Here is a 25,185-nt window from a genome sequence, read left to right on the forward strand (position 1 = left end):
GAAAACTGATGGCAATTTAGAAGTAGCAAATTGTATAGAATTTTGTCTGTTGCTGAACACTTTATGTTGACTGCTAAATGTTGTTATGTTTCCATCACACATTATATCCACATATCCTTTATTCTGTTGAATTTAAATATGTATATATTAATGATATTACTCTGAAGCAATAAGACTATTCATGTAATTATCATTAATTGAAGTAGCAACCATAGGGCATAAACTGCATAAATGTGTATACCTATAAAAGGAAAATATATAAATATTATATTACCTATAAAATACCTAATGTAAAATGAAGAACTTCCTATTGACAACTGGTGCTTTTTTTTTTCATTGAATCAAGGATATTTAACTACAAGATTGATTAGATTGTGGGTAATATTTTTCAAGGACAAAATGACTGAATTGTTCAGGCTGTTGCTTGAAAGATGTGTTTGTTTAAATGTATTTCTTCATATTTACTAAACTACTCTAACAGTATTGTCATCCCGTCATAATACCCTTAGAATCTGAGATATCCATTGCCAATCTACTTCTATCTTCTGATTATTTTTGTATTGTTTATATCTATCTGCATTATGTCATATGTACTTGGCCTCATTTTCTCTCTTCTTCAGAATTGGATATGTTCTTCAGTAGCTATAAAATGACAGGTCACCAATATTTTTTAGGAGGATGGGTGATCATGGGTTCAGGTTAATATGTTCATTTGGCTTGTGTCTTATTGATTCGATCTCAATTTTATATTCCAGTGTTCAAATTAGTTTTTCAGGATTAGATCGGTGACTATGTCCAACAGCCTTGACAGGTCAACATATCAAATATGTAAATTTGTACATGGAATGTCTGTCTGACATTTGTCATGTTGCCATGACTTCAATTTTAATGAAGATTTCACTGAACCCCTTTCATCTAGGTTAAACAAAACTATTATGGAATATGTTCTTTGTGATACCTTGTCAGCCAGGCATTGTCACCTGACCTTCACTTCAATTTGATATCCAGTTTTAGTGTTAACTTTGCTTTGGCTATCTTTATATAAAAGTTATGCTTCAACACAATAGTGCACACATTTTGTGCAAAATATAAATTTACCTTACAAGATCATCTGCATGATCCTCCATTCCTATTTAGAATCTGTAGTTTATTATTGTCATTTCATTGACTGCTGACATTTTGATAGAATTTCTTGCTTTAAAGTCATACTAGAGAATTACTATGTCAAAAGTGTTGATTTTGTCACCTTATATACATGTACCATTTATTTTTATTGATACAGGGAGAGGAATTTGCAAGAGAAGAATATGTAAAGGGAAAACTGAAGAAAACTATGATACGATATAATTTTTTGGTAGGTTGATTATAACTTATTAGTAAAAAATATATTTCTTTTTTCACTAGTAAATATTATAGGCTAGTTTATAGATCTTAATATGTATAGTTTTTATTGCATGAAAAACCATTTCAAAATACAGTTATCTCCCCTAACAGTATATAAAACTTTAATGGTAAAAGAAGTCTTTGTGTAGTCTTTGAATTATAGTTATACCTAAATAAAGATTGTGATTAATTTTCTCCTTCTATGAAATACTGGATTTTTCATGCAATTTCTTTTGATCATTGAATATAATACATGTATATATTGGTATTTCTGCATCTTACATCAAACTATCTCTCATTTTTGTTTGAACATCCTGAATTCTATACATATTCATACAATATATGTATATATTGAACTGTCAGACCTTTACAGTATGTTAAGCTATATTTAATTGTACTTTTTATCAATACACTAAGCAATAAGAATGAAAATGTTCAATAATTTCTCACTTACAAAAGATTATTTCGGAAGTGTATACCATTAATTCAATAATAATGACCCAATATAATCAATATGGACGTTGTAAAATTATTATGCCCTCTTTGTTGATCATATGGAAGAATACCTTTTATAACAAGATTGGATATTCCCGGTGAAAAATTAATATTTGTCCCTTGGTTTTGATTGTGTGCATTAATGTATGAGAAACTCTGTTTCCCCTTATCATCATCTAGTCAATAATTGTTTTAAGTTTAGTCAGTTGTTAGGTTTTACATCTGAATATATTGAGCATTTTATAAGAGATTATTTAATTTTTTTGTTTTGTTTTGTATTTTACTCTGCTTTATATTATTCACTGTTCTTCATACATGTATAGTAAAATATACTTATTTTTGGACGTCATACATATTGTAGATGCTTGTAACTAAAAGAATTAAAAAAAAAAACATAGTACAGAAACTTCCATGTGTACAATATATGATACCCTTTTTTGTAATTAATTTTTTTTATAAGAATTATTTCTATTTTGGACTTTTATTTTCATGCTTGTATGTACTTTTAACACCACTTTTTACAATAATGTTTTTCACTTTTGTTTAAACATTAGTTAACTCTTAAAAAACTGGCAGTTATAGGTTTACACAAGTGAAATCACGAAATATGTTGGAAGTTATCATAATAATTGATCATTTATATTTATTGATTACTAAATATGATATCAAGTGGCTAATACTTCATTGATATCAAAGTCAGAACACAATAGAACAATTAGAAATTATCAGTTATCTCCCCTTATAAATCAAATCAAATAAATTAATATTTGATTGAATCAGAAGCATTGCTGAATTATAAAAAGTGAAATAACTCATCGAAATAAAAATATTAATACTTTTGAATGAAAATTGCATATAATAGGGGAAATAGATCTGAATACGTTGTAATCCAACGTAGGGGAATGCTCCAATGATATTTAAATAAAGCTTGTTTTCTGGAAAAAAGTGAATTTGTGCTTGGTTGAATCATTCTATAAATTAACAGGGCATCAAATAATTAGATATATATTTTAGCAACTAGAATTACTATACAAATCAGTTCTAGACAACTAGCACAGCCAATTATGGATGCCCAATTTCGTATTTTTGCAATTTGTATATTTTAAGGAAAAAGGCGAAATTGCGATATAAATCGTAATCCATAAATCAGGAGAATGAAAATACATGTTTTAGCTCTCGTGATTTCGCATTCGTCAATTATTGTCCATTTCTGTCAATCATCTCAAATTACGAGAGCGAAAACACGAAATGAAATGATTTCGCATTTTCATGATTTTATTTTAATGATTTCGTATTTTTGCTTATTTTCTTTTAAATATACAACACGTAATTGGCCGCATCCGGCTTCCAAAACAACAGTTTATTTTGTACTTTCAAATGCTTTGACTACATATTCTATTGATACATTATAATACAGCTTTATATATGATTGCTTACTTATTAGCCTACAGCACAAGACGAGGAAGTTTTTCCTCGGAAAAAACGTGTAAAGTCAGCTGGGGTAAATACATTGTGTTTGTGATGTGATGAATGAAATGCTTGAAACACAAAAGTCTTGTCTTCCAGCACCATGAACTTTTTCTTCCTTTGTTAGGTGTAACCTCACTAATGTCGTGTGTTGTTTATAGAACAGGAGATAATCCCTTTCCCTGTGAAGTGCACTAATTTATTTAAATTTCCAAGCATACAAATTTTTAATGCAAGCAAGGTTTCTTTGAGATAGCTACGGTATAAGAAATTTGCTTCAATGGCACATCTGAAAAAGGAATGTTGAATTAATTTTGCAGCTTCCATTCGACTGAAAGAATATTGAAACATCTGCATTAACAGCTTAATTTACTATTGCATGCCTTCAAGAAAGAATGCTTTTTGAAATTAACACAGTTCATAGCATAAAAATTCCCTTGGTGCATGTTTCTAACTAAAATCCAGTTAGAAGGCATTGTTTTGTTAAAAGATAATCTTTATTGCTGGAGAGAAAAAAACAACGTTTGTAATGCATAATTGTGCATTTGTATATAAAGATTGGCTCAGTATTGAAATACTTTTTTTATTCTGTATTTTACTTGATTATTGTCCTTTCAGGACTGAGAAAAACTTTGAATTTCTTTGGATTGCTATATTAAACAAGTGTTTGTTCCACTTAATAGGGTTGCCTTTCCTCTTATCAAGTATATTGTTTTCCCTATCTTCAATTCTTCAGAAAGAAATATTCAATTTTCTTGTTTAATAAAGGAATATAATTTTGAGCATCCTAGAAAAGGATATGCAAAAACATGTTTATGGTATATCACAGAGAATATCATTTCAACATATAGTGCACCTGTGATGATCTGATATTGTCAACATTTAAAATGACATGTCAATATATGTGGATTTCTATCTTTTTATTATCGATTTTTTTCATAGGGATAAACTTTTTTAATTTTAATTTGATTTGAAAGAAGATCTTCTAGCAAAATCACAATTTTTATGGTAATTTAAAGTGTTATGTACGTAAATATTGAAATATTTTACTACTTTCAATTTAGTAATTCTATATTATTCCAACTCTCTCCAAATGAAATATCCATGTATATGGTTGTACGAAAAATAGATGAATTCAAAGTAAAAATAGTGCACTGATATAAACTATTTATTAGAGAATTCAACCATTTAGAAAAGTATGTGATATAATATTAAAACATATGTTTAAAAAAATTTGTTCTTTGAATGAAATTCATTTTTTTTCTTCTTTAGCCTTCTACCTTACCTGAATACTGTTACATAGATACAAAAGATGGCAGGAGACTGAAGAAAGAAATGATAGAATTTCAATCTTGGTATAAAGATCAACAGAGAAATAAGTAAGTCAATTCTTTAAAATCTAACAATGAGAAATCTATTGTTGAAAGCAGTTTTCCTATCAATGTGGTACCTAGTTCAAGGATTTAGTTTTTCACTTATACCTTGAAATCATACTTAGAAGCTGTGAAAATTTAGGCCAACAAATAAAAGTACTTTCATAGAATGAAGAGATTTTTTTTTGTAAGTACCTCCATCAAAAAGTTTCTCAGTATGTGCAATTCGAAACAGTATAGTTTACAGAATAAGGATGAGACCTGACCTGTCTCAGTTGCTTTCAACAAGTTTAAGTCTTGTACCTTTGTTTCTAGTAAAAAAGAAATGGGGTGAAAGGACTGAAGGGATAATTTATTGTAAAGTAACAACCCTTAGGCTACACCAAACTAATGTCTTTTTTTTTTTTTGGCTCCCAAATAATTCATTTCATCATCATGATCGACCCTCCCACTTGCGAGTAGTAGCTACCCTAGAGCAGTGGAATATGACGACAGAATTATTCAAGTTAGTTTCACTCTGCATATTTCAAGATTTTAGTTCTAACTAACATTTCCATTGGAAATGAAATTGGAATTTTTGAGTTGACAGCGTACAAATTCAACTCAAAATAATGAGCTTTATCAACAATGTCAATTTTGTCTGGAAAAAATTCTAAAGTGCTGAGGCCAAACACTATACTGTGTATGCAGACTACGGATATAATTTGAGTGTTGTTTGAAAAAACACATCAGAATCTTTGAGACACAGTTGCAATTGAGGTTCAATGTTCATTGTCAAACAGGAAGTAGGGAAACAGATTCTTCATTGGATAATTTGTTCTATTTTGAACATGTTCAAAGAATTATTTACCTAAACTGAAATCTTCCCTTTTGAATATTAAACTCAAAACACAAAAGCTGGAAGTAATATCAATAGCATTTAAATATTGAAGTTGTTCTTTAGTATGAGACTATTTTGAATTCAAAGGTGTTTTGTGCATTAATTCCTTTATTGAAGATATGCAATTCCTTAGTAGCTCTGATGAATTTAAAATTGCTTAAAACAGGAAGGATTCTACATCCACTGCAACATACATATTAAAACATTTAAATAAGTGATACAAGTATAAATGACATACATTTCATAGTAATGCTGCTTATATTGTAAATTTTTATGTCAGACACTAAAAACAATTTTGCTCCATCAGATTCATTGAAAAGGAAAAAGAAAATTGCACTCACCGCCCCTCTATATTCATCTGAAATATTTAAAGAACAATTGGGTTTTTTTTGTGAGGCCTTATAGATATGATACTACAAATGCTTAATTTTGTATTACTTTTTATACTGATACATAGTATATGACCCTTTCAATAATATATTTTTGATTCACTTTGATTTTTTTTTTGGGGGGGAGACTTATTAGTCATATTGTTTTGTCTATTTGTGGCTGTCTGTGTTTACAAAAAAAGTTTGTGAACCCAAAATATCCTACAGATTACATTTTAATTAAATGAAACTTGACAGAATTACTTCTTACAATGTGCTGCTGTATATAAACCATAGTTTTGTGTTAATGTTTGATTTCCAATGAGGTAACAGGGACTTGTATCTTGAACTGGAAAGAAAATCTTCACACATTGTTTTGTTATTTAAGAAGGAAGGTTTCAAATTTAACCTAATGAATATTATATTCATAGTTTTGTGCCAATCAGTTGATAATTTAAGAGTTCCTTCCCTTTGTCACTTGGAACAAAAGGAAAGGTTGAGACATTTTTTTTCAGGAAATACCAAATTTAAGTTTTTGTTGTTTGTTATTTGATTGCTGACTCATTGAAGTATACCCCACACCTTAATTTATAAGTATTTGATTAGTGCAAAATAATTTAAACTGAATGTTGTGTGTAATTAAACAGACTATGTTAATTCTTGTTATGCAAATTTAAAGTAACCATGCAGCTATAGAAAGGTTTATTTACAATAGCATACATTTATTTTCAGTTACATGGTTAAAATCAATATTTTCCATTATGAGTTAAAATTGATAGGCAGGTCATTTTTAAATCATATACTCTTGGGAGTAAGACCATAAAATCTTTGCAGACATATCACATGAAATTTACAGTAAATCAAACAGAAATTAATAATTTGTTCACTAATTGATATATTGCATGTTATAATATTTAAGATTTGGAATAATTATCAATAAACTTAATGAAGTAAAATTGTATTAATTGTTGATATGTCAAATGTGAAAAAAGGTGAGGAATTAATTTTCTGACCTGTGAGTGCGTCTCATGCAAGGAATATATGGATTAATTTAATTTTATTTTAGATGAAAGCTTTTTGAGACCTTTTAAACTTCAAGCATGAATGTTATTTGAAAAAAAACACAAGGGTATCAAATTTAAAATAAATATTTTAGATTGATTGATTGATTGTTGGTGTTTTAACGCCACATTTAAGCGCCACTTTTGGGCTATTTCGTGGCGGCCAGTTTTTATTGGTGGAGGAAGCCGGAGTGCCCGGAGAAAACCACCGACCTTCGATAGGAAAACTGACAATCCTAGTCAATTAAGATTGGAGTTGAGTGCACCCGCACGAGCGGGGTTCGAACTCACAACCTCAGTGTTGACTGGCTAGTGATTACAGTAGTAGAACTACTTAGACCACTTGGCCACCGAGGACCCCTAAATATTTTAGAAAGGGATGTTTCAAATTTAAAATGTTATGGTTGTTTTACTGGTAAAATTCAAAGTGAGTCATTAAATATGTTTTTTTTTTTACCTATAGAACAATGTAAATTGAAGGGAAAAAATATTCATGTTCTTGTTTTGATTTTCATGGTCAGAGATGGAAGAGCAAGATCATAACATGTATGAGGAAATACTGAAGTATCCGTCTTAGTGGTCCCCTATCATGGATAATGCTCCTTCTTATGATCCTCCTTGACTACAAATAAATACAGAATTTTCAATTAAATCTTTCATCAGAAGACTTTCTCTGTACTCTGAATCTACATTTAGTTTTCAGAATTATAGGCCCTATGAGAGGGGATTATAATAGTTTTCAAAGTGATAGTAAAAATTATACCAAGCAAGTTACAATGGTATATCTATGTTTTGAAATATTTTGACACCAAGCAGTAGGAAAATTTGCATCTCCGTCTGGTTTAAAAGTAAGACCCAAGAAAATGGAACAAATAATTTTGAAGTCTTCCCTTATTCAGAAGCTTATCATAGAAATTGAATCTCCTTCTATATATTTTTTTTTAAATTAAGTGCAATTTCTGATGTGTATGGATGATTTGTTTAATGTTTAATATCTTTTTATTAGATGGTTTATTGAAGCATGATAAACAAGTTGTCATAACTTTAACAAACAAACAATAAATATCGATGTCACTGTTTGAAAATATTACTCACAACATTATATAAGTGCTTCATACATGAAGAAAAATAAATTTATATTATTTCAAATTAGAATGTGATTTACTAAATTATTTTAAGTATGGATTTCTTGGTTACCTATGGAGATAATTGATTTAATGTTATCATCATTCAATGTATCTAATGAGGAGAACATTTGATTAAAGAGTGGGAGGTATAGATTGAAACACTGATTTCAAAAACTTGGATATTATTTAGTATAAAAGTAAATGTAACAAACGTAAGGCTTTTTTCCAAAATACAGTAAAACTGAACATATCAGTGTTTTCCTTAGAGGATTTATATAAATGGTTGTGCCCCATCCATTGACTTAGACTTCCTTCCTTTAAAACTTGAAATTCTTTAATACTGTAAATTCAGAAACTATTACGAGGTTTTGATTGATGCGATTTCTTGAGTATCACAATAATAAGAACTTGCATTCTGATATCAAATACATTTATCTATATGTAGCTTTTCCTAAAATTGCAATAATCAAACTTGAATATATTTTTGTTCTTTCTTCAAAAATGTCCATAATACAGTATCCAGCAAGCTAATATTCAAGAGCAAGAAAAAGCATATAAAGAAAAAGTTCGTTTTTTTTTTTAAATTCTGTATGTTACTGATAAATGGACTCACTTTTTAAGTCAACATTACACTTTTACACTGACAACAGAAATCACAGGTGAGACAAAGGGTTCCATGGAACCCCTTACGATTTTTTTATGATTACTTCTTTAATCCATTTCGCTGAACTAGAATACATTATTGTTTAGGGACCAGCTGAAGCACCCCTCTGGTTGCGGGATTTTCTCGCTGCATTGAAGACCCATTAGTGGCCTTGGGCTGTTTTCTGCTCTTTGGTCGGGTTGTTGTCTCTTTGACACATTCCCTGTTCCCATTCTCAATTCTGCTTGCAGAAAGATACAAAAAAATATATATGTTCTATTCAGTTGATTAGACTGGAAAAGTTTCAGTTTATTCAGTATAAATAGTATACTAAGTAGTATATTATTAAATTTTATTGGACTTAGCCATCATTGGGGTGAGGATTGATGTGTTGATATGTTACTATAAGTAAATATATTACCTAAGTATATCTATTGTATATATATATAGTATACATTACTGTTTAGGGGCCAGCTGAAGCCTGCCTCGGGGTGAGGGATTTTCTCGCTGTGTTGAAGACCCATCGGTGGCCTTGGGCTGTTTTCTGCTCTTTGGTCGGGTTGTTGTCTCATTGACACATTCCCTGTTTTCATTCTCAATTTTATTATTACCATTGTGATAAATGGGTGAGTGTTTTACTCATTAACAGAATAATCTCCCATTTATCCACAATGTAGAAATGATATAAATAAATCAAACCTTAGTTACCCATAGGACATTTGTTCTGCTTTACAAAACAAGGTGGAAGAAATTAAAAAGAAGGAAAAAGATATGTTCAAAATTGGTATAAATTCTTACCTACTAGCTAATATTAACTAGTACCTTATCTCAACAGTTTTTTACCTGTCATAATTATTATGAATCTAGATGAGAAAAAAATAATCAAGAAACCTTTAGCAAATCAAAGAAGAATGATTCAGAAGGATGAATAATTGATAAAGAAAATTGATTGCATAAGAAAAGATAATAATTGTCATCAGATACATAACATTGCATGGTTACATGTCCATAAAAACGGATGTGTTTAAAAACAAAGTGAATTATTAAAATCATCTCCATATGGTCATTATATGTATCGGGGTCAATGATACTGGTAATTATTTTGTTTGGATAACAATTAAATACGCCAAAGAATATCAAGACTTTTGGTTTTAAGATATTGTTTGCACTATGCCTTTATTGTTTGATGTATACTCAGCAGTGTACTCTCCAGAGCCTTATAGCACCATAGTACCAATAATTTCTTGAGTATTTTTACAAGCACTATTCATATGTGAAATTTAAAAAAAATACTATGGAGAAGTTTATGACTCAAACTTCACCTTTAATATGAATGATAACATATGTGTCAGGGTTTTCCCCTTACGGTTTTGTGATGTATGTTCATGGACACACCATTTTCTGCAAGGGTGAGCCCCAAGTTCTGTAGAGAAACAATACCTATGCTTTAAATTTATTATTTAAGCATTTTTTAAAGAAGAAAAAAAGAAGAAAAAAGCAGAAGAGTAAAATTTAAATATTTTTTTTAAATGAAGATAATTTGACTCAGCCATTAACAATTTTAATGAATCTTTGGACTCAAAAGTTCAGAAAATAATGAATCTAACCTGATTCATATGGACTCATGTTAGTTAGAACCCTGATTGAAATGAAACTAACCATATATTTATCATTTCAGACCTTTAAAGGGAGGATGGCCAATTTTGAGAAGTGTACCACCAAGAAATTTGTCAAAAGGAGAAGCTCATCGACTTGTAAATGCAGCTACAAAAATTTTAATAGCTACAGTAAGTAAAAGAGCAATAATTTTAGTCTTGGATACAGGATTTTTTTATCAGTTGTAATTGTCTATCAACTAGCTTTCAGTAACTGTGAACACCATTAGTTGAAGAAAGACAGACAAGACCACGGTCAAAAGAAAGAAATAAACAAAGAAAGACAGACAAGACCACGGTCAAAAGAAAGAAATAAACAAAGAAAGACAGACAAGACCATGGCCATGGCCAAAAGAAAGAAATAAACAAAGAAAGACAGACAAGACTATGGCCAAAAGAAAGAAATGAACAAAGAAAGACAGACAAGACCATGGCCAAAAGAAAGAAATAAACAAAGAAAGACAGACAAGACCATGGCCAAAAGAAAGAAATAAACACTCAAAACACAGAAAACAAACAGAAGTGGTCAAATAAAAAATCGATAACGAGTTTAACTTGACCATTAAAGTAAACTTTTGTCCTAGTTTATGCCAAGACAAAGAAATATGAAATATAATAAGTTTGTTTACTTTTGATAAATTTTATGACTTTTTTGTTTATTTACACAACATATCAGTGAAAAGAAAGTTAACCTTGACCAAAGATTGTTTTTAAGAAATTTTTTCATGATATTGTTATAGGAAGCAGTAGATGGTGTTATGCCTCCAAAATCTAAAAAAAGACCTCAGTCAGCACCAAGTCCTTTTGAGGTGAGTATTGTACTATCTTTAAATGCAATTTTCTCATGTTACTTAATTGGCTTTTGATCAAATTGATTTTTTGTTTATTGATGCAGATCAGATGATTGAAGGTTAACATTTAAGGTAATTTTTTTTTACTGTTAGTACCAGGAGCAGAAAAATGATTTATTTGTATGGCTCATTATTCATCTGAATAGTTTCATAAAGTATTACGTTGTGTCACAGCATGGAAATCTATGCACCATCATTGCATGTTTATAAGAATGATTTTATTGTTTTGCAACTTTAGATTTTCATACAGAGATTGTGTTCTAGATATTTCAAAATTAAAATCTGTTCTTGAAATATATTAGAAATGACCAGTGAAACAGAATCAATGTTTTAGATATTTCTAATCTTCTGTCATAGACATGGGCATTATTTTCTGTCTTTTATTTAGCTTGTTTGAGTCGTCCCCCTTTTCTACTACAACTGTAATGAATAATTTAAGAAAAAGAAAGTTTTATCTTTATGTGTTTATGTTGATTTGCAGTTTCAATAATTTGATGTAATATAAAATTTTATTTTCAACTCTGCTTTACTTAGAGCAGTATTATTTCATTTGTTTAAAAAAGAATTAAGAATTATATTGTAATGTAAATGATAAAGCACAAGGTGACAAGTAGAAGTTTGATAAATGATTCTTAATGTTGCGCAAATTTTTCATATCATTTTTAAATCAACAGTCATGTCACAGACATATATTCATGAAATTTTTGCATTTTCTACATAATGTTTTTTTTATATTTGGAGGAATTGGACAAAAACATGTCATTTCTGAATAAGAAAGTTCATTTTCAGAAAGTTTTCTAATTAGTCAACATTTTCAGACAATTTTCTAACCAATTAGTTAAAATAAACTGTAAAAGGCTTCATGACTGTGCAGTGTATTGACTGACAGCTATTGAACCAGCCAATAAGAATCTTTTATCCATCGGACTGAACAATGTATTTGAACGGTAGTTTTGTACCAATTCCCTCAAATAAACTGATGACATCAAACAAGCATGTTCACTTTCAAACTTTTAACTTTTTTTCTTCTTTTCTTACCATCTAAATATCCATATACATGCATGGTGATTGCTAAATATCTTATTCATTAACTGCACTCTTGTAGACCAATAAATCCTTACCGAGCTCAGATCAGCATGGCAAGAAGAAGGTATATGTGTCACAGTTGTATAGTTATATTAGATGTGGCTTATTCATATCCCATATAGATTTACATTTGATTGGATTGAAATAGCTATATAAAGTTGGACCTTGTCAAAATATAATTCTTATGGAGTTATAGTTTGATTACACACCAAAATGGACCCATAAAAAAGCTTTAACAATTTTTGTGAAATTTAATACATTCGAAAAATTTAAAAAGTAAATTTTTCAGAAACTTCAAATGTATTTTTGAGGGGAAAGGATGAGTTGCTAAAATATTTTTGGCCTTTATTCTCCTAAGTCATTAAATTATGAATAAAATGAGGTGTGTTAACTTAATTCTAGAAGGCTAGGAAGAACACAGAACTTATTTTGTTTGTGCAGATGGATAAATTGATTGCTTTTACTCATTACTAACACTTTATTTATTTATGATTTGCTGTTAACATGAAATATTCATAACTCATAATTTCTTAGATGAAATCTGATCAAGGATAGAACAAAAATCATGTAGTCTTTAAATATTTATATGCTATTCAATACTGTTTACACAGATTCATTAAAGATTTATGTAAACGGCAAGGCTAAACTATATATTTTCCTTGATAATGTTTCCTACTTTAAGTTTTGAGAATGATGTTTTAATTTTGGTTTTAATTTACACAGTAACCCTTGTTATAGCAACGTAATCAAAACAGTAAATCAACATCACCTTTTATTGGCAAAAAATCTTACATTCTTGTAATTGTTGAAAAATAAAATCTGAATCAATGATTTATGCATTTAGTGAACCACAAAACTTTCATGTTTAAACTGGAAAAAAAGATACAGCCATTAAAATTCACTATTGCTCATCATTATAGATTCTTTCACAGTGTTTTGTTAAACTGTTTATAATGAAACTTACTACAAGATGCAGTTAAAAGAAATTGGATACCCTGTATTTATCATGCTTTCCAATAACATATGGTGAAATCGATGAAAGACCCCTTCCTGAATTATTGAAAACTATCATTCTGCATTGACAATAATATCTTGGTGTAAATTAGATACACCCATTCAGGCTAACACTCTCAAGGTGTATCTAATACTTACAAAAGGTAAATTTAACACAGACCATTATGGTAAAAATTAGTGTTCATATCAAATAAACATTTGAAAAATCATGTCATTGTTGACATCCTGTAATGATATCTCTGGATAAATTGAGGTCGTCTGATTGGTCCGTGTTCAGTCTGTTTAAGAAGAAATAGCTTTAATTCATTAGAATTTTTAGAGAAGTTGGTAGCTAAATTAGAGTTCAGTTGAACAGAATAGTAAAATTTATATATTTTGTACTTAAAGTTAGTATTATACATATATAGAATGTATGCAAAGTTATACCAGTATATAAATATATAATTTACTTTGTATGATATATAAAAACTTTCTTGGTGGTTAAAGTATTTTGTGACACCTTTAAGGTAGAATATGCTATAAACAAAAAAAATACAGGATATTTTGCGTATTTTACCATAATGTACTGTAGTTTATATTGTGTTATTTCCAAAATTATAGGTGACTGAGCAAGTTTTCAACATATAGGTTGTGAAAAATTGACACATTTCTTAATTAAGGAATATACAGTGGAAAATCATTATGTGAATATAAAGAAAAACAAAATGACAGAATTTTGAAATAAAGTATGAAATGCGTTTAGAAAACATATTAAAAAATGTGGTCACCATTTGTTTTTTATTGCTATAAAAAAAAAATATAAGAAATCCACTGTACATTCCTTTATAAAATTATGTTAACAGGGTTATCTCCCCTTAGAATGCTATTTTTATTTCTTTTAATTAATAAAAAAAAAAATTCTGTATTTGTGTGTGTGTAAAAATTATAGTAGTAATAATAAGATAAGAACACATTATTTTCTTCAATTAAATTGAAGAAAAGTCCAGTTAATGAATTGTATGCCTGCCTAAAATTTGTATATTTCATTGAAATGTAGACACATTGTTTTCTGCTATTTTAAGATCCACAATGGTGAAAAGTCCATATATTATCTTAAGTCCTTTCAAAACAAACAGCATGTTTATTGACATCATAGCAGTTGTTAGGAGATATGAGTCAATATTATCTTGTATCATTGATCAGTATTTCACCATCTACAAGATAGTATCCTGTAACCAATTACTATATTTCTTCTAACCAAACTCTTGTATCAGCATATTATCAAGTCTTAATTCAAGCTGCTTATGTTTCTTTGATTTCGGATAAGGAGGGGAAAAAATAGAAATTATTTTTTTCTGATTTAATTTTTTGTTTATTTTTATGATAACAAAATCGTTTGCCAGTTAGCACTAACTTGGTGAATTTGATAGAGGCACATACTTTTGAATCCTAAGAACATATAGCATTTACTTTAATTAACTCATTTCTAATTGTTGTCTTTAACTTAAGAGAGTAGTATCTGTACAGACTGTTAATATTCTTAGCTGTTTCTCCCATGTTAAATGGTATAAAGCAGTTTATATCCACTTTAACATTATGGTTATGATTTTTTTTTAAATTTAGTTTTCTGAAACAAAAAAGAAAAAAGTTCCACCTCATATTGGTATTTGTATCATAAACTTTTATAATCAGAATGAATTATTTCGTTGTTTGAAATGACTTAATAGAATGTATGGTGATGGAATGATTTTTAGATTTTAAATGTATTTTTTTTTTTATTTACAGTTACGTCCAACACCTGGTAAATACACCTGGGATATCCATGGTAGGAGACATCGTAATGTAAGGATTAAGGTAGGTCTCTTCTGTCTATATATTTCACTTTTCTCAGATTTTTGATGAAAGAAACCATAGTATGAAAGGGAAATAACAGACATTAAAAACCTGACCTTTCAACCAGTAGCCGGGGGCCTCGGTGGCTGAGTGGTCTAAGTAGTTACTACTGTAATCACTAGCCAGTTAACACTGAGGTTGTGAGTTCGAACTCCGGGCACACCGGCTTCCTCCACCAATAAAAACTGGCCACCACGAAATAGCCCAAAAGCGGTGCTTAAAAGTGGCGTTAAAACACCAAAAATCAAATCAACCAGTAGCCAGTGCTTTGGTTCTTGCATGGTTTAAAAGATGCATGGAATTACTCTTGTACTAAAGGCTAATAGCACCTTACAACATATCAAAATACAAAAAAAAAAAAACCCTCTGGTTGAAGACAACTGTAATTTAGTAAAAGCAATTCCAATGTCCACTTGATAAATAGACCCAAGTAACACACTAAATGGTCTTAAATAAAAACTACATTTGGGGTTACTGTCTTGTTGAAATATATCCAAAATCCCTAATTTATATATCAGACAAGAGGGGGTTGGGGTCTGAAGTGCATATCAAAATAAAACTATTTACGAATAACATTACACAAAAAATTTATGTAGCTTTTTAAATCTTGTCATGATTGACCTTTTTAGCTTGTTTTGTCATAACATATTTATGATTCGTTTATTTAAACATAGTAAGTACAAAATTGTATATAGATTATGATACAGAAAAAAACAGCAATTTTAAATGCTAGGTCTATTTCTATTTTATTTCAGGGTAAAAGTCGTGATGATAGTTGTGACAGTGCATACACTACAAGGACAAATTCAATGTCATCTGATTATCAGAGGTAAAAAAAAAATCTTTATTCAGTTATCTTTTCCTTTTAATTTTTCATCTTTTTCTGAACATATTCAGGTTAGTAATTGTTTCCCTACTCACGTTGTCAGTGTCTCCAACATTTAAGTTCAATCTGTTGTGAAAGTTTGTTTAGACATCTATGACTTTGTTTACTTTGAGCACAAAAATGTCTTATTTTTCAGGAATCACATGGTCTCATTTAATGTTATATTATTTTGTGCCCATTTTCATATTTGAAGAAGGATTTTGTTCTAATGCTCTAGATAAAATTTTTAATGCCAATTATTATTGAAATAGTGTTTTTTGCAGAACCTCTTTTTATTTCTTCAATAAAAACATTTGTATTAGGTAAAAAAACTTTGTTGAATTTAGGGAGCATCTGTTGGCTTGGTTGAAAAAAATGTATGTAAAGTGAATGAGAAAAAAAAATAATTATCAGTGCCAAATAAATATAGTAACATAAAAAAGGATGAAAAAATAATTATAATTTTGTTATTCATGGGATTTTTGTCGAGCCTGCGACTTTTGTTGCAAAAGCGAGACAAAGCGATCCTACATTCTGTCGGCAGCGTTCACAAATATTCACTCTGTGGTTAAAGTTTTTGAAATTTTAATAACTTTCTTAAACTATCCTGGATTTCTACCAAACTTGGACAGAAGCTTGTTTATGATCATAAGATAGTATCCAGAAGTAAATTTTGTAAAAAAAAAATCCTGTTTATCCGTATTTTACTTATAACTGGACTTAGTTTTTCTGCCAGTTAACATTACATTCACTCTGTGGTTAAAGTTTTTAAAATTTTAATAACTTTCTTAAACTATCCTGGATTTCTACCAAACTTGGACAGAAGCTTGTTCATGATCATAAGATAGTATCCAGAAGTAAATTTTGTAAAAAAAAAAAAAAAATCCTGTTTATCCGTATTATACTTGTAAATGGACTCAGTTTTTCTGCCAGTTAACATTACATTCACTCTGTGGTTAAAGTTTTTAAAATGTTAATAACTTTCTTAAACTATCCTGGATTTCTACCAAACTTGGACAGAAGCTTGTTTATGATCAAAAACTAGTATATAGAAGGAAATTTTGTAAAAATTTATTTCCTGTTTTTCTGTATATTACTTTTGAATGGACTTAGTTTTTCTTCCAGTTAACATTACATACTGTCTGCAGTTAAAGTTTTTAAAACATTTATTAGATGCAAAAGTAGGCGAGACACTGGGTTCTGCGGAACCCTTACAAATTTTATGTATAAAGACACTACATAAATCATTCAATGAAAAACAGATAATAAATGCCTTGATAGGAACAAGCAATAAATCATAAATTAAAAAATCCTCAAAATTCTGTCTCTACTCAACCATAAAAATTGGTAAATAAATGCATCCATGGTATATTTTGTTAGCAAATATTGATTGATTGATTGATTGGTGAGTGTTGAATGCTAATTTCATCACTATTGTCTATTTCTTGGTAGTCAGTTTTTATTGGTGGAGGAAACAAGGGATAATATACTGTAGTTAGGTTTCATGTGTACATATTTTCTGTTTATTCAAATTAAAAAGTTTAAAAAAGATTACTGATTATACCATTATATTTAATACAGAAGGAAAATTGCAAGAGATGAATACAAGCCAAGACCCCCACCACCAAAGCAGGAACAGGAGGATCAACGAATAAATGATGTGTTTCTAACTCCTACAACTAAACCCCATCAGAAAAGACGAATTCATATCATAAACAGGGATGAACCTGTTGACGATGAAGTACTGAGGAATTATGGGACACAGACTCAAGATAATGTTGGGATACAAACAGAGAAACGATTAAATGATGATTATGATCAGGTAAAGTTTTCTATATGATACAGTGACTATAGAAAAAAAAGAGTTGTGGTATGACTGCCAATGAGACAAGGGTGTAAATTACTACACATCACCCTACGGCTTTCAACAAAGGACAAAACCCCAACCGTATAATGACCTATAAAATGCCCCAGAATAACAATATGTTTGAGTTTGAATAGTAATAGCATAATTCTTTGAAAGTCTTACCATCTAATGTTACAAATAAATGTAGATTATGCAGTTCATCAAACTTACAAAGGGCTCTTAGACATTCCTTCTCAAAGTTTTCTTTCTTTTTGAACACTTTGAAAATCTAATGTTATTATAACAATTTGTGATCTTGTATGCTGATTTTAAAATGTGCAACATGTTTTAGAACAAATAAAGATGCTAATACCAGTACTTTTTTAATTAACTGTATGAAAACAGGCATTCAAAAATTAACCAATGAGAGAAAATTCATATAGAATAGTATATATAGTACTACCCCCATAATAATGTGTATTTTGTCATTAACCAATCATTGACATTAGAATATCTGCTTTGGATGGTGCTTGTTCTCTGTAACGATTTAGCCATAAAGTTCTTTGATTAGCCTGGTATATTTAAAAAAAAAATAGGTGTTAAACCTGGCTTATGACATTAAGGTGAAAGTGTGTCATTAAGCCACAATTTTATTCAGGTTTTCCTAAAGACTTTATTTAGAAATTTAAAAGAAATTATCAGTAACACGTCAATTTAAATTTTTTGGTGAATTTGAATGATCAAATTAACCCTAAAATGTAGATTTTTCTTATTCTTTTAAATTGCCCTGAGGTAATGAATAAAATATATATGTGAATATAAATCTGACAGATTATAGAACAATGACCCAAAAAAAAAAAATCAAATGGAGGTGGTGACATCATGAAGTAGATCATTGCAGCTTAGTTATGAATATTTTGAGGAAGGGAATATTCTGGGCCTCAGAAAGTTAATCTGTTTCTCAAAATCTAGAGATTGAGTTAACTACTTTTATTGTCCTAAACTAACTTTATCAGTATAGTAAACAAAATTTAATTTGTTTAGGACGAGGACGAGGTGAAACAGGGTGACTGGGGAGAATATCAAATCTACGTCAAAACTGGTGAAAACATTGGTGCTAGTACAAAGGCTGATATTAAACTAACTGTGTATGGTGATAAAGGAAGATCTAAAGAATTCTATCTGGACAGATCAAAACGACATAAAATTACATTCCAGAAAGGGAAGGTAAGTGGATACGTATGACAATTCAATTTCTCAGGGGTAAAATGAAAAAAGAAAAATACTTCTCAAATTATTTAGATGTTTATATTATTCTTTTAATTTTTTATGTAATGAAGGTCAATGAAAAAAAATTGATGTAACATAAGATGCTCAACTATTTTGATAGATGAAGAATAGGGAGAATAGGAGGGTTTACATGTCAAACCCATAAAGACACATTTTTTATTCATGATACAGGTATACTGTTATTTATATAAAATATATATTCCATTCTTAAGAGATATTTCAGTTTCTGTAAAGAGAGAATCAAATGAAACTCCACGAATTTATTTTTTACTGATACCCTTACCTTAAATCATATCTTGTTCTCATAGTATTTATAAACTGTTTCTATTTGCAGGAAGATCTATTTATGAAAGCTTTTCCACATGTCGGTAAATTAAAGAAGATCAGAATAGGACATGATAGAACTGAACTAAGTAAGTACTTAATGGAAAGTTTAAGGAGTTTACTAAAATAAATGTTTGCTGGTCCTTTTTGTATCTGAACTGCTTTATTCCTAAATATCCTGCTGGTTTAATCGCTTGTGATTTCCCAAACTCTTGGTTGTCTAGATAAAAATATCTGTTAATTGTAGAATTATGAAATTCTACCATAAATAATGCATATACAAATTTACAAATACAGGGGTACATCTTAAACTTGTCTTTGGCACTAGTTTCTCGCTCATCATGATAGACCTTAGAGTGATTTCTTTGCTTTATCAAATTCCTTACATATAATTTGTACATTCCACTGGTGTTCATTTTATTTTAATTCGACATATTAGAATCTGTCATACCGATATAAAGAAAAAAGTTTTGTTAGTTCTATGAGAAAGTTTGTTAACATATGTTAATTATAATTTTCAGGTTATGCATGGTTTTTAGAGAGTGTAACAATATATGATATGAGAGATAAGAGAGTATATGATTTCCCATGTAAACAATGGTTGTCAGGTCAGGACGGGGACAGAAACACATACAGAGTCTTACCATTGACAAATGATAGAGCATTTATAGAAAGTAAGTACTGTTGTCAGGTCAGGATGGGGACAGAAATACATACAGGGTCTTACCATTGACAAATAATAGAGCATTTATAGAAAGTAAGTACTGTTGTCAGAAAAAGATTGGGATAGGAAAATGTACAGGGTCATACCATTGACAAATGATAGAGCATTTATAGAAAGTAAGTACATTTTGTACTATGTCAAGTTTGTTATCTATGATCTGAATTTCTACCAGTGTGTGGTATGTATGCTTTAATTTTGAATGCTGATAGTCGAACAAATAAATATTGTTTGATTGTTGTTTGCAGAATGTCCAGTGATAACAAAAGAAAAAAATGAATTAGGTATACATGGATAAAATTCTATAAAAATTGAATGAAAGAAGTGTAAGAATATTGTACTGCACCATTGGTGTTACTGTATTTATAAAAGATATGATTTAAGGTAAAGATCAATGAGACCGCAACCCAACAACCATGTATATTTTTTTTAAATGTTTTATAGAAATATTTTATAAAATATTGAGAAAGCATTGCAGTTATTTCCTAAAATGATGAAACAGCAACCCAACAGGCAACAACCATACGTAGTTATTAAAATATTTAAGTGATACATTTCATGAAACGACAGTGTATAATGAAATAATTTCCAAATATTATAGAATTTGAAGAGGAGAGTGATTCTGAGGATCAAAGAAGACGTTCCAGCTCTTCATCATCATCTTCATCAAGCGACTCAGAGGGTGAAATTGATAAAAATAAAGGTACCAAAGTTAGTATATTAGTGCGTCGTAGTAGCAAATCTAGAAATGGATCTGAGTCAGACTCTTCAACATCTAGTAGCTCCAGTAGCTCAACTGTAACTAAGGAAGAGAGCAAAGGGAGGCCACTTTCTCCTATGAAAAAAACAGAAGAAGATGACTTTTTTGATACGAGGGGGCAAGGGCCTACAACATATACATTCAGAGAGCGTGTAACAGAGGACAGGAAGCATGATGATTCTTCAACTACAGATACCAGCACAACACCAAAACATGTTTCTGTAGACACATCATCAGAAACAGAAAGTAGTTCAACAAAACCAGAACAAGATTTCATTCATGGATATAAGGTATAGCTATTTAGTCACTTTAATTATTATTTCCACATATTGTGCCAGTTTCAATGGTATTTTATTGTTCTGCTTTATTTTTATCACAAATTCCTATGTTTATGAATTATGAAAAAGTTAAAAATTCTAACTTAGTTTCATACAGTTGGCATATTTATTGAAATGATTACAACAGTGAAAATTGAAATAAAAATCTCTAACAAAAACTGTTAAATCTAATTCATCATATCACCATTGCTATTAGGTTGGTTTAGAAGCTGTACAAGAGGAGGGAAGAAAGAAAAAGGATGAAGAAAATGAAGATAGAAAGAAAGTGTTACGAGGTCCTACCATACAAAGTGCTGCAAAAATTGGAAGTTTGAAACGGGTCCAAGAACTACTGCAATATTTCCCAGAAATGATTTCGTAAGTAATATCTTTAGACAGGTTGATTTTTCTTCTATAAAGAATCTCATTACATTTTTGGTGTAGTAATTGGTGTGGATTATTTACGAAAGAAGTATGCAACTTCAACAAAGTTTATTGAGTTAAACCTGACAAAGGCGCATTTTTGTATGGTTACCTGTGCTAGTAGATTTTTTATTTGGACTGAAAACAAATTTTTTAAATGTTGCCATAAAAGATTAATTTTAATATTACACAGTACCAATTTATTTTCTATTACTGTTGAATATTCACTCTGTTTTTATATATAACTCTTGTGTGAACTAGTTAGTACATGAAGTAATTGATATCAGTGTTTGTTGATATGCGGCTTTCTGATGAAAATTGATGCTGTTCTTTCATATGCTTCATGTTTCGAAATCAATAAATATAGGTCAATTGCCATTTTAGACAAAAATATTTGTCCAAATTTTGTCTGAAACGTAATGAAAATTTATATTATATGAAGACCTTAATACAGAGTTGACTGTGCTCATATCTTTTAAGCAGGATTTACAAGAAGTGACATTTCCTCAAAAGGAAAACTCATTGAAATATCATCAATACCTCTCTGAATGGACACAACTGTTGTGTTTATGTAATCACATTTTCATTTTATTGTATGTTTTCATTTTAATCAACTCCATTATTATTAATGTTATCATAATTCTCGGCTCCTGCTATATAATTTTTGTATGAGAAGCTATATAATCCTGATTGTGAATTTGTATTTTAGACAACGGGATGAGATAGGAATGACTCCTTTACATATAGCAACAAAACATGGGCAGCTAGAAGTTGTCAAATGGTTAGCAGTCAATGGATCCAGTTTGAATGAGGAGACACCTACAGGATATACACCGATACACTTAGCTGCTATGTCTGGCCATGTTAATTGTTTAATGGTTAGTATATAGGTGGATAAATATTTATACATTTAAAAGCTATGTCAGGTCATGTTTGCTGTTACATGGTTAGTAGGGCGATATACACCTAGCAGCTATGTCTGCTTGTGTTTGCTATTAAATGGTCAGTATGCATTTTTTTCATTTGGCTGTAATGTCAAGTCAAGTAAGCTTGTAAATGGTCAATATGCGTCTTAACATTCATCTGTTATGTCAAGTCAAGTTGGCTATTAATGGTTAATACTCCCCTTTACATTAAGCTGTTATGTCATGTCATGTTCACTGTAAATGGTTTATACTTGCCTTTACATTAAGCTGTTATGTCATGTCATGTTTGCTGTAAATGGTTAATACTTGCCTTTACATTAGCTGTCATGTCAGGTCATGTTTGCTGTTAATGGTTAATACTGGCCTTTACATTTCGCTGTTATGTCAGGTCATGTTCACTGTAAATGGTTTATACTTGCCTTTACATTAGCTGTCATGTCATGTCATGTTTGCTGTTAATGGTTAATACTGGCCTTTACATTTCACTGTTATGTCAGGTCATGTTCACCGAAAATGGTTAATACTTGTTTTTACATTGAGCCTTCATATCAGGTCATGTTTGCTGTAAATGGTTAATACTTGCCTTTACATTAAGCTGTTATGTCATGTCATGTTCACTGTAAATGGTTAATACTTGCCTTTACATCAAACTGTTATGTCATGTCATGTTCACTGTAAATGGTTAATACTTGCCTTTACATTAAGCTGTTATGTCATTTCATGTTCACTATAAATGGTTAATACTTGCCTTTACATTAAGCTGTTATGTCATGTCATGTTCACTGTAAATAATTAATACTTGCCTTTACATTAGCTGTCATGTCAGGTCATGTTTGCTGTTAATGGTTAATACTTGCCTTTACATTCAGCTGTTATGTCATGTCATGTTCACTGTAAATGGTTAATACTTGTTTTTACATTGAGCCTTCATGTCAGGTCATGTTTGCTGTAAATGGTTAATACTTGCCTTAACATTCAGCTGTTATGTCATGTCATGTTCACTGTAAATGGTTAATACTTGCCTTTACTTGAAACTATTATGTCATGTCATGTTCACTGTAAATGGTTAATACTTGACTTTACTTTAAACTATTATGTCATGTCATGTTCACTGTAAATGGTTAATACTTGCCTTTACATTAGGTGTCATGTCAGGTCATGTTTGCTCTAAAAGGTTAATACTTGCTTTTACATTTAGCTGTTATGTCATGTCATGTTTGCTGTAAATGGTTAATACTTGCCTTTACATTAAGCTGTTATGTCATGTCATGTTCACTGTAAATGGTTAATACTTGCCTTTACATTAAGCTGTTATGTCATGGCATGTTCACTGTAAATGGTTAATACTTGCCTTTACATTAAGCTGTTATGTCATGTCATGTTCACTGTAAATGGTTTATACTTGCCTTTACATTAGCTGTCATGTCAGGTCATATTTGCTGTTAATGGTTAATACTGGCCTTTACATAGCTGTAATGTCATGTCATGTTCACTGTAAATGGTTAATACTTGTTTTTACATTGAGTCGTCATGTCATGCCAAGTTTGCCGTAAATGGTTAATACTTGCCTTTACATTTAGCTGTTATGTCATGTCATGTTCACTGTAAATGGTTAATACTTGCCTTTACATTAAGCTGTTATGTCATGTCATGTTCACTGTAAATGGTTAATACTTGCCTTTACATTAAGCTGTTATGTCATGTCATGTTCACTGTAAATGGTTAATACTTGCCTTTACATTTAGCTTTTATATCAGTTCATGCTTTCTATTTAATGGGTTGCATGAGGAATTAGCTGCTGCTTGTTGTCATATTACTTGTGTGTATTGTAAGTGAAATATTTCTTATGTGGATTTTCAAATTAACAACACAATAATTAAATTTCCAACATTTGTACCATGAGGAAGAACTTGCCAGATTTGATATTTACTGTCTTTGTTTTTACAGGTACTGGCAGCGCTAGGTGCAGCAATAACATGTCGATCAGCTGACAAGAAAACTCCCCTGTATCTAGCAGCAATGGAGTAAGTTCTAATAATCTTTTTACCAAACAATTTAGATGCCCTTTATTTGGTTATTTTTGTTTCGGTTTATTTTTTTTTATGAAACAGCAATCTAGATAGTAAAGTTGCTATAAATATTTAGAATTTAAAATGTGCTTTACCTTTTGTTTATAATGTGTCCTGTTGGTATGTGCTTCACAATGGAAATCTTTTTAAAAAACAGCTACTTATACCTCACATGTCCTGGAAGTCTATTGGTGAACATTATACTAGAAGCTATTTTACCCCAAAAGGCATGTGAATCAGTCAACAACAAAAAAAGATTTTTATTAAAGTCAGACATACTATCCAACTGTAGATACAAGTAAATGAATATCCTTAATAAAATATAATATATGTGCAGTACAAGCAAGATTGACCCACATTATAGATAAT

At 30.1% G+C, this 25,185-nt stretch overlaps 2 protein-coding genes across 8 annotated transcripts in view; one reads left to right on the forward strand and one right to left on the reverse strand.

Moving 5' to 3' along the window:
• Positions 1-25,185, reverse strand: part of LOC127709190 (transmembrane channel-like protein 5) — a 293,058-nt gene that overhangs the window by 212,588 nt on the left and 55,285 nt on the right. The gene's annotated exons all lie outside the window — the stretch shown is intronic.
• Positions 1-25,185, forward strand: part of LOC127709185 (uncharacterized) — a 55,894-nt gene that overhangs the window by 20,806 nt on the left and 9,903 nt on the right. For 5 of the 7 annotated variants that reach the window (XM_052214579.1, XM_052214574.1, XM_052214580.1 and 2 more), the window contains exons 4-19: positions 1,283-1,354; positions 3,323-3,379; positions 4,618-4,724; positions 10,476-10,584; positions 11,193-11,261; positions 12,409-12,453; positions 15,168-15,236; positions 16,031-16,104; positions 17,722-17,962; positions 19,031-19,213; positions 19,611-19,689; positions 20,122-20,274; positions 20,923-21,371; positions 21,616-21,776; positions 22,531-22,699; positions 24,695-24,771. In XM_052214579.1, coding sequence (XP_052070539.1) covers positions 1,283-1,354; positions 3,323-3,379; positions 4,618-4,724; positions 10,476-10,584; positions 11,193-11,261; positions 12,409-12,453; positions 15,168-15,236; positions 16,031-16,104; positions 17,722-17,962; positions 19,031-19,213; positions 19,611-19,689; positions 20,122-20,274; positions 20,923-21,371; positions 21,616-21,776; positions 22,531-22,699; positions 24,695-24,771 — 2,114 coding nt within the window. The remainder of the gene's footprint in view (positions 1-1,282; positions 1,355-3,322; positions 3,380-4,617; positions 4,725-10,475; positions 10,585-11,192; positions 11,262-12,408; positions 12,454-15,167; positions 15,237-16,030; positions 16,105-17,721; positions 17,963-19,030; positions 19,214-19,610; positions 19,690-20,121; positions 20,275-20,922; positions 21,372-21,615; positions 21,777-22,530; positions 22,700-24,694; positions 24,772-25,185) is intronic. The other 2 variants (XM_052214575.1, XM_052214576.1) reach the window with 2 other exon arrangements.

This window comes from Mytilus californianus, unplaced genomic scaffold (genome assembly GCF_021869535.1).
Source record: "Mytilus californianus isolate M0D057914Y unplaced genomic scaffold, xbMytCali1.0.p SCAF_7, whole genome shotgun sequence".
Taxonomy (NCBI): domain Eukaryota; kingdom Metazoa; phylum Mollusca; class Bivalvia; order Mytilida; family Mytilidae; genus Mytilus; species Mytilus californianus.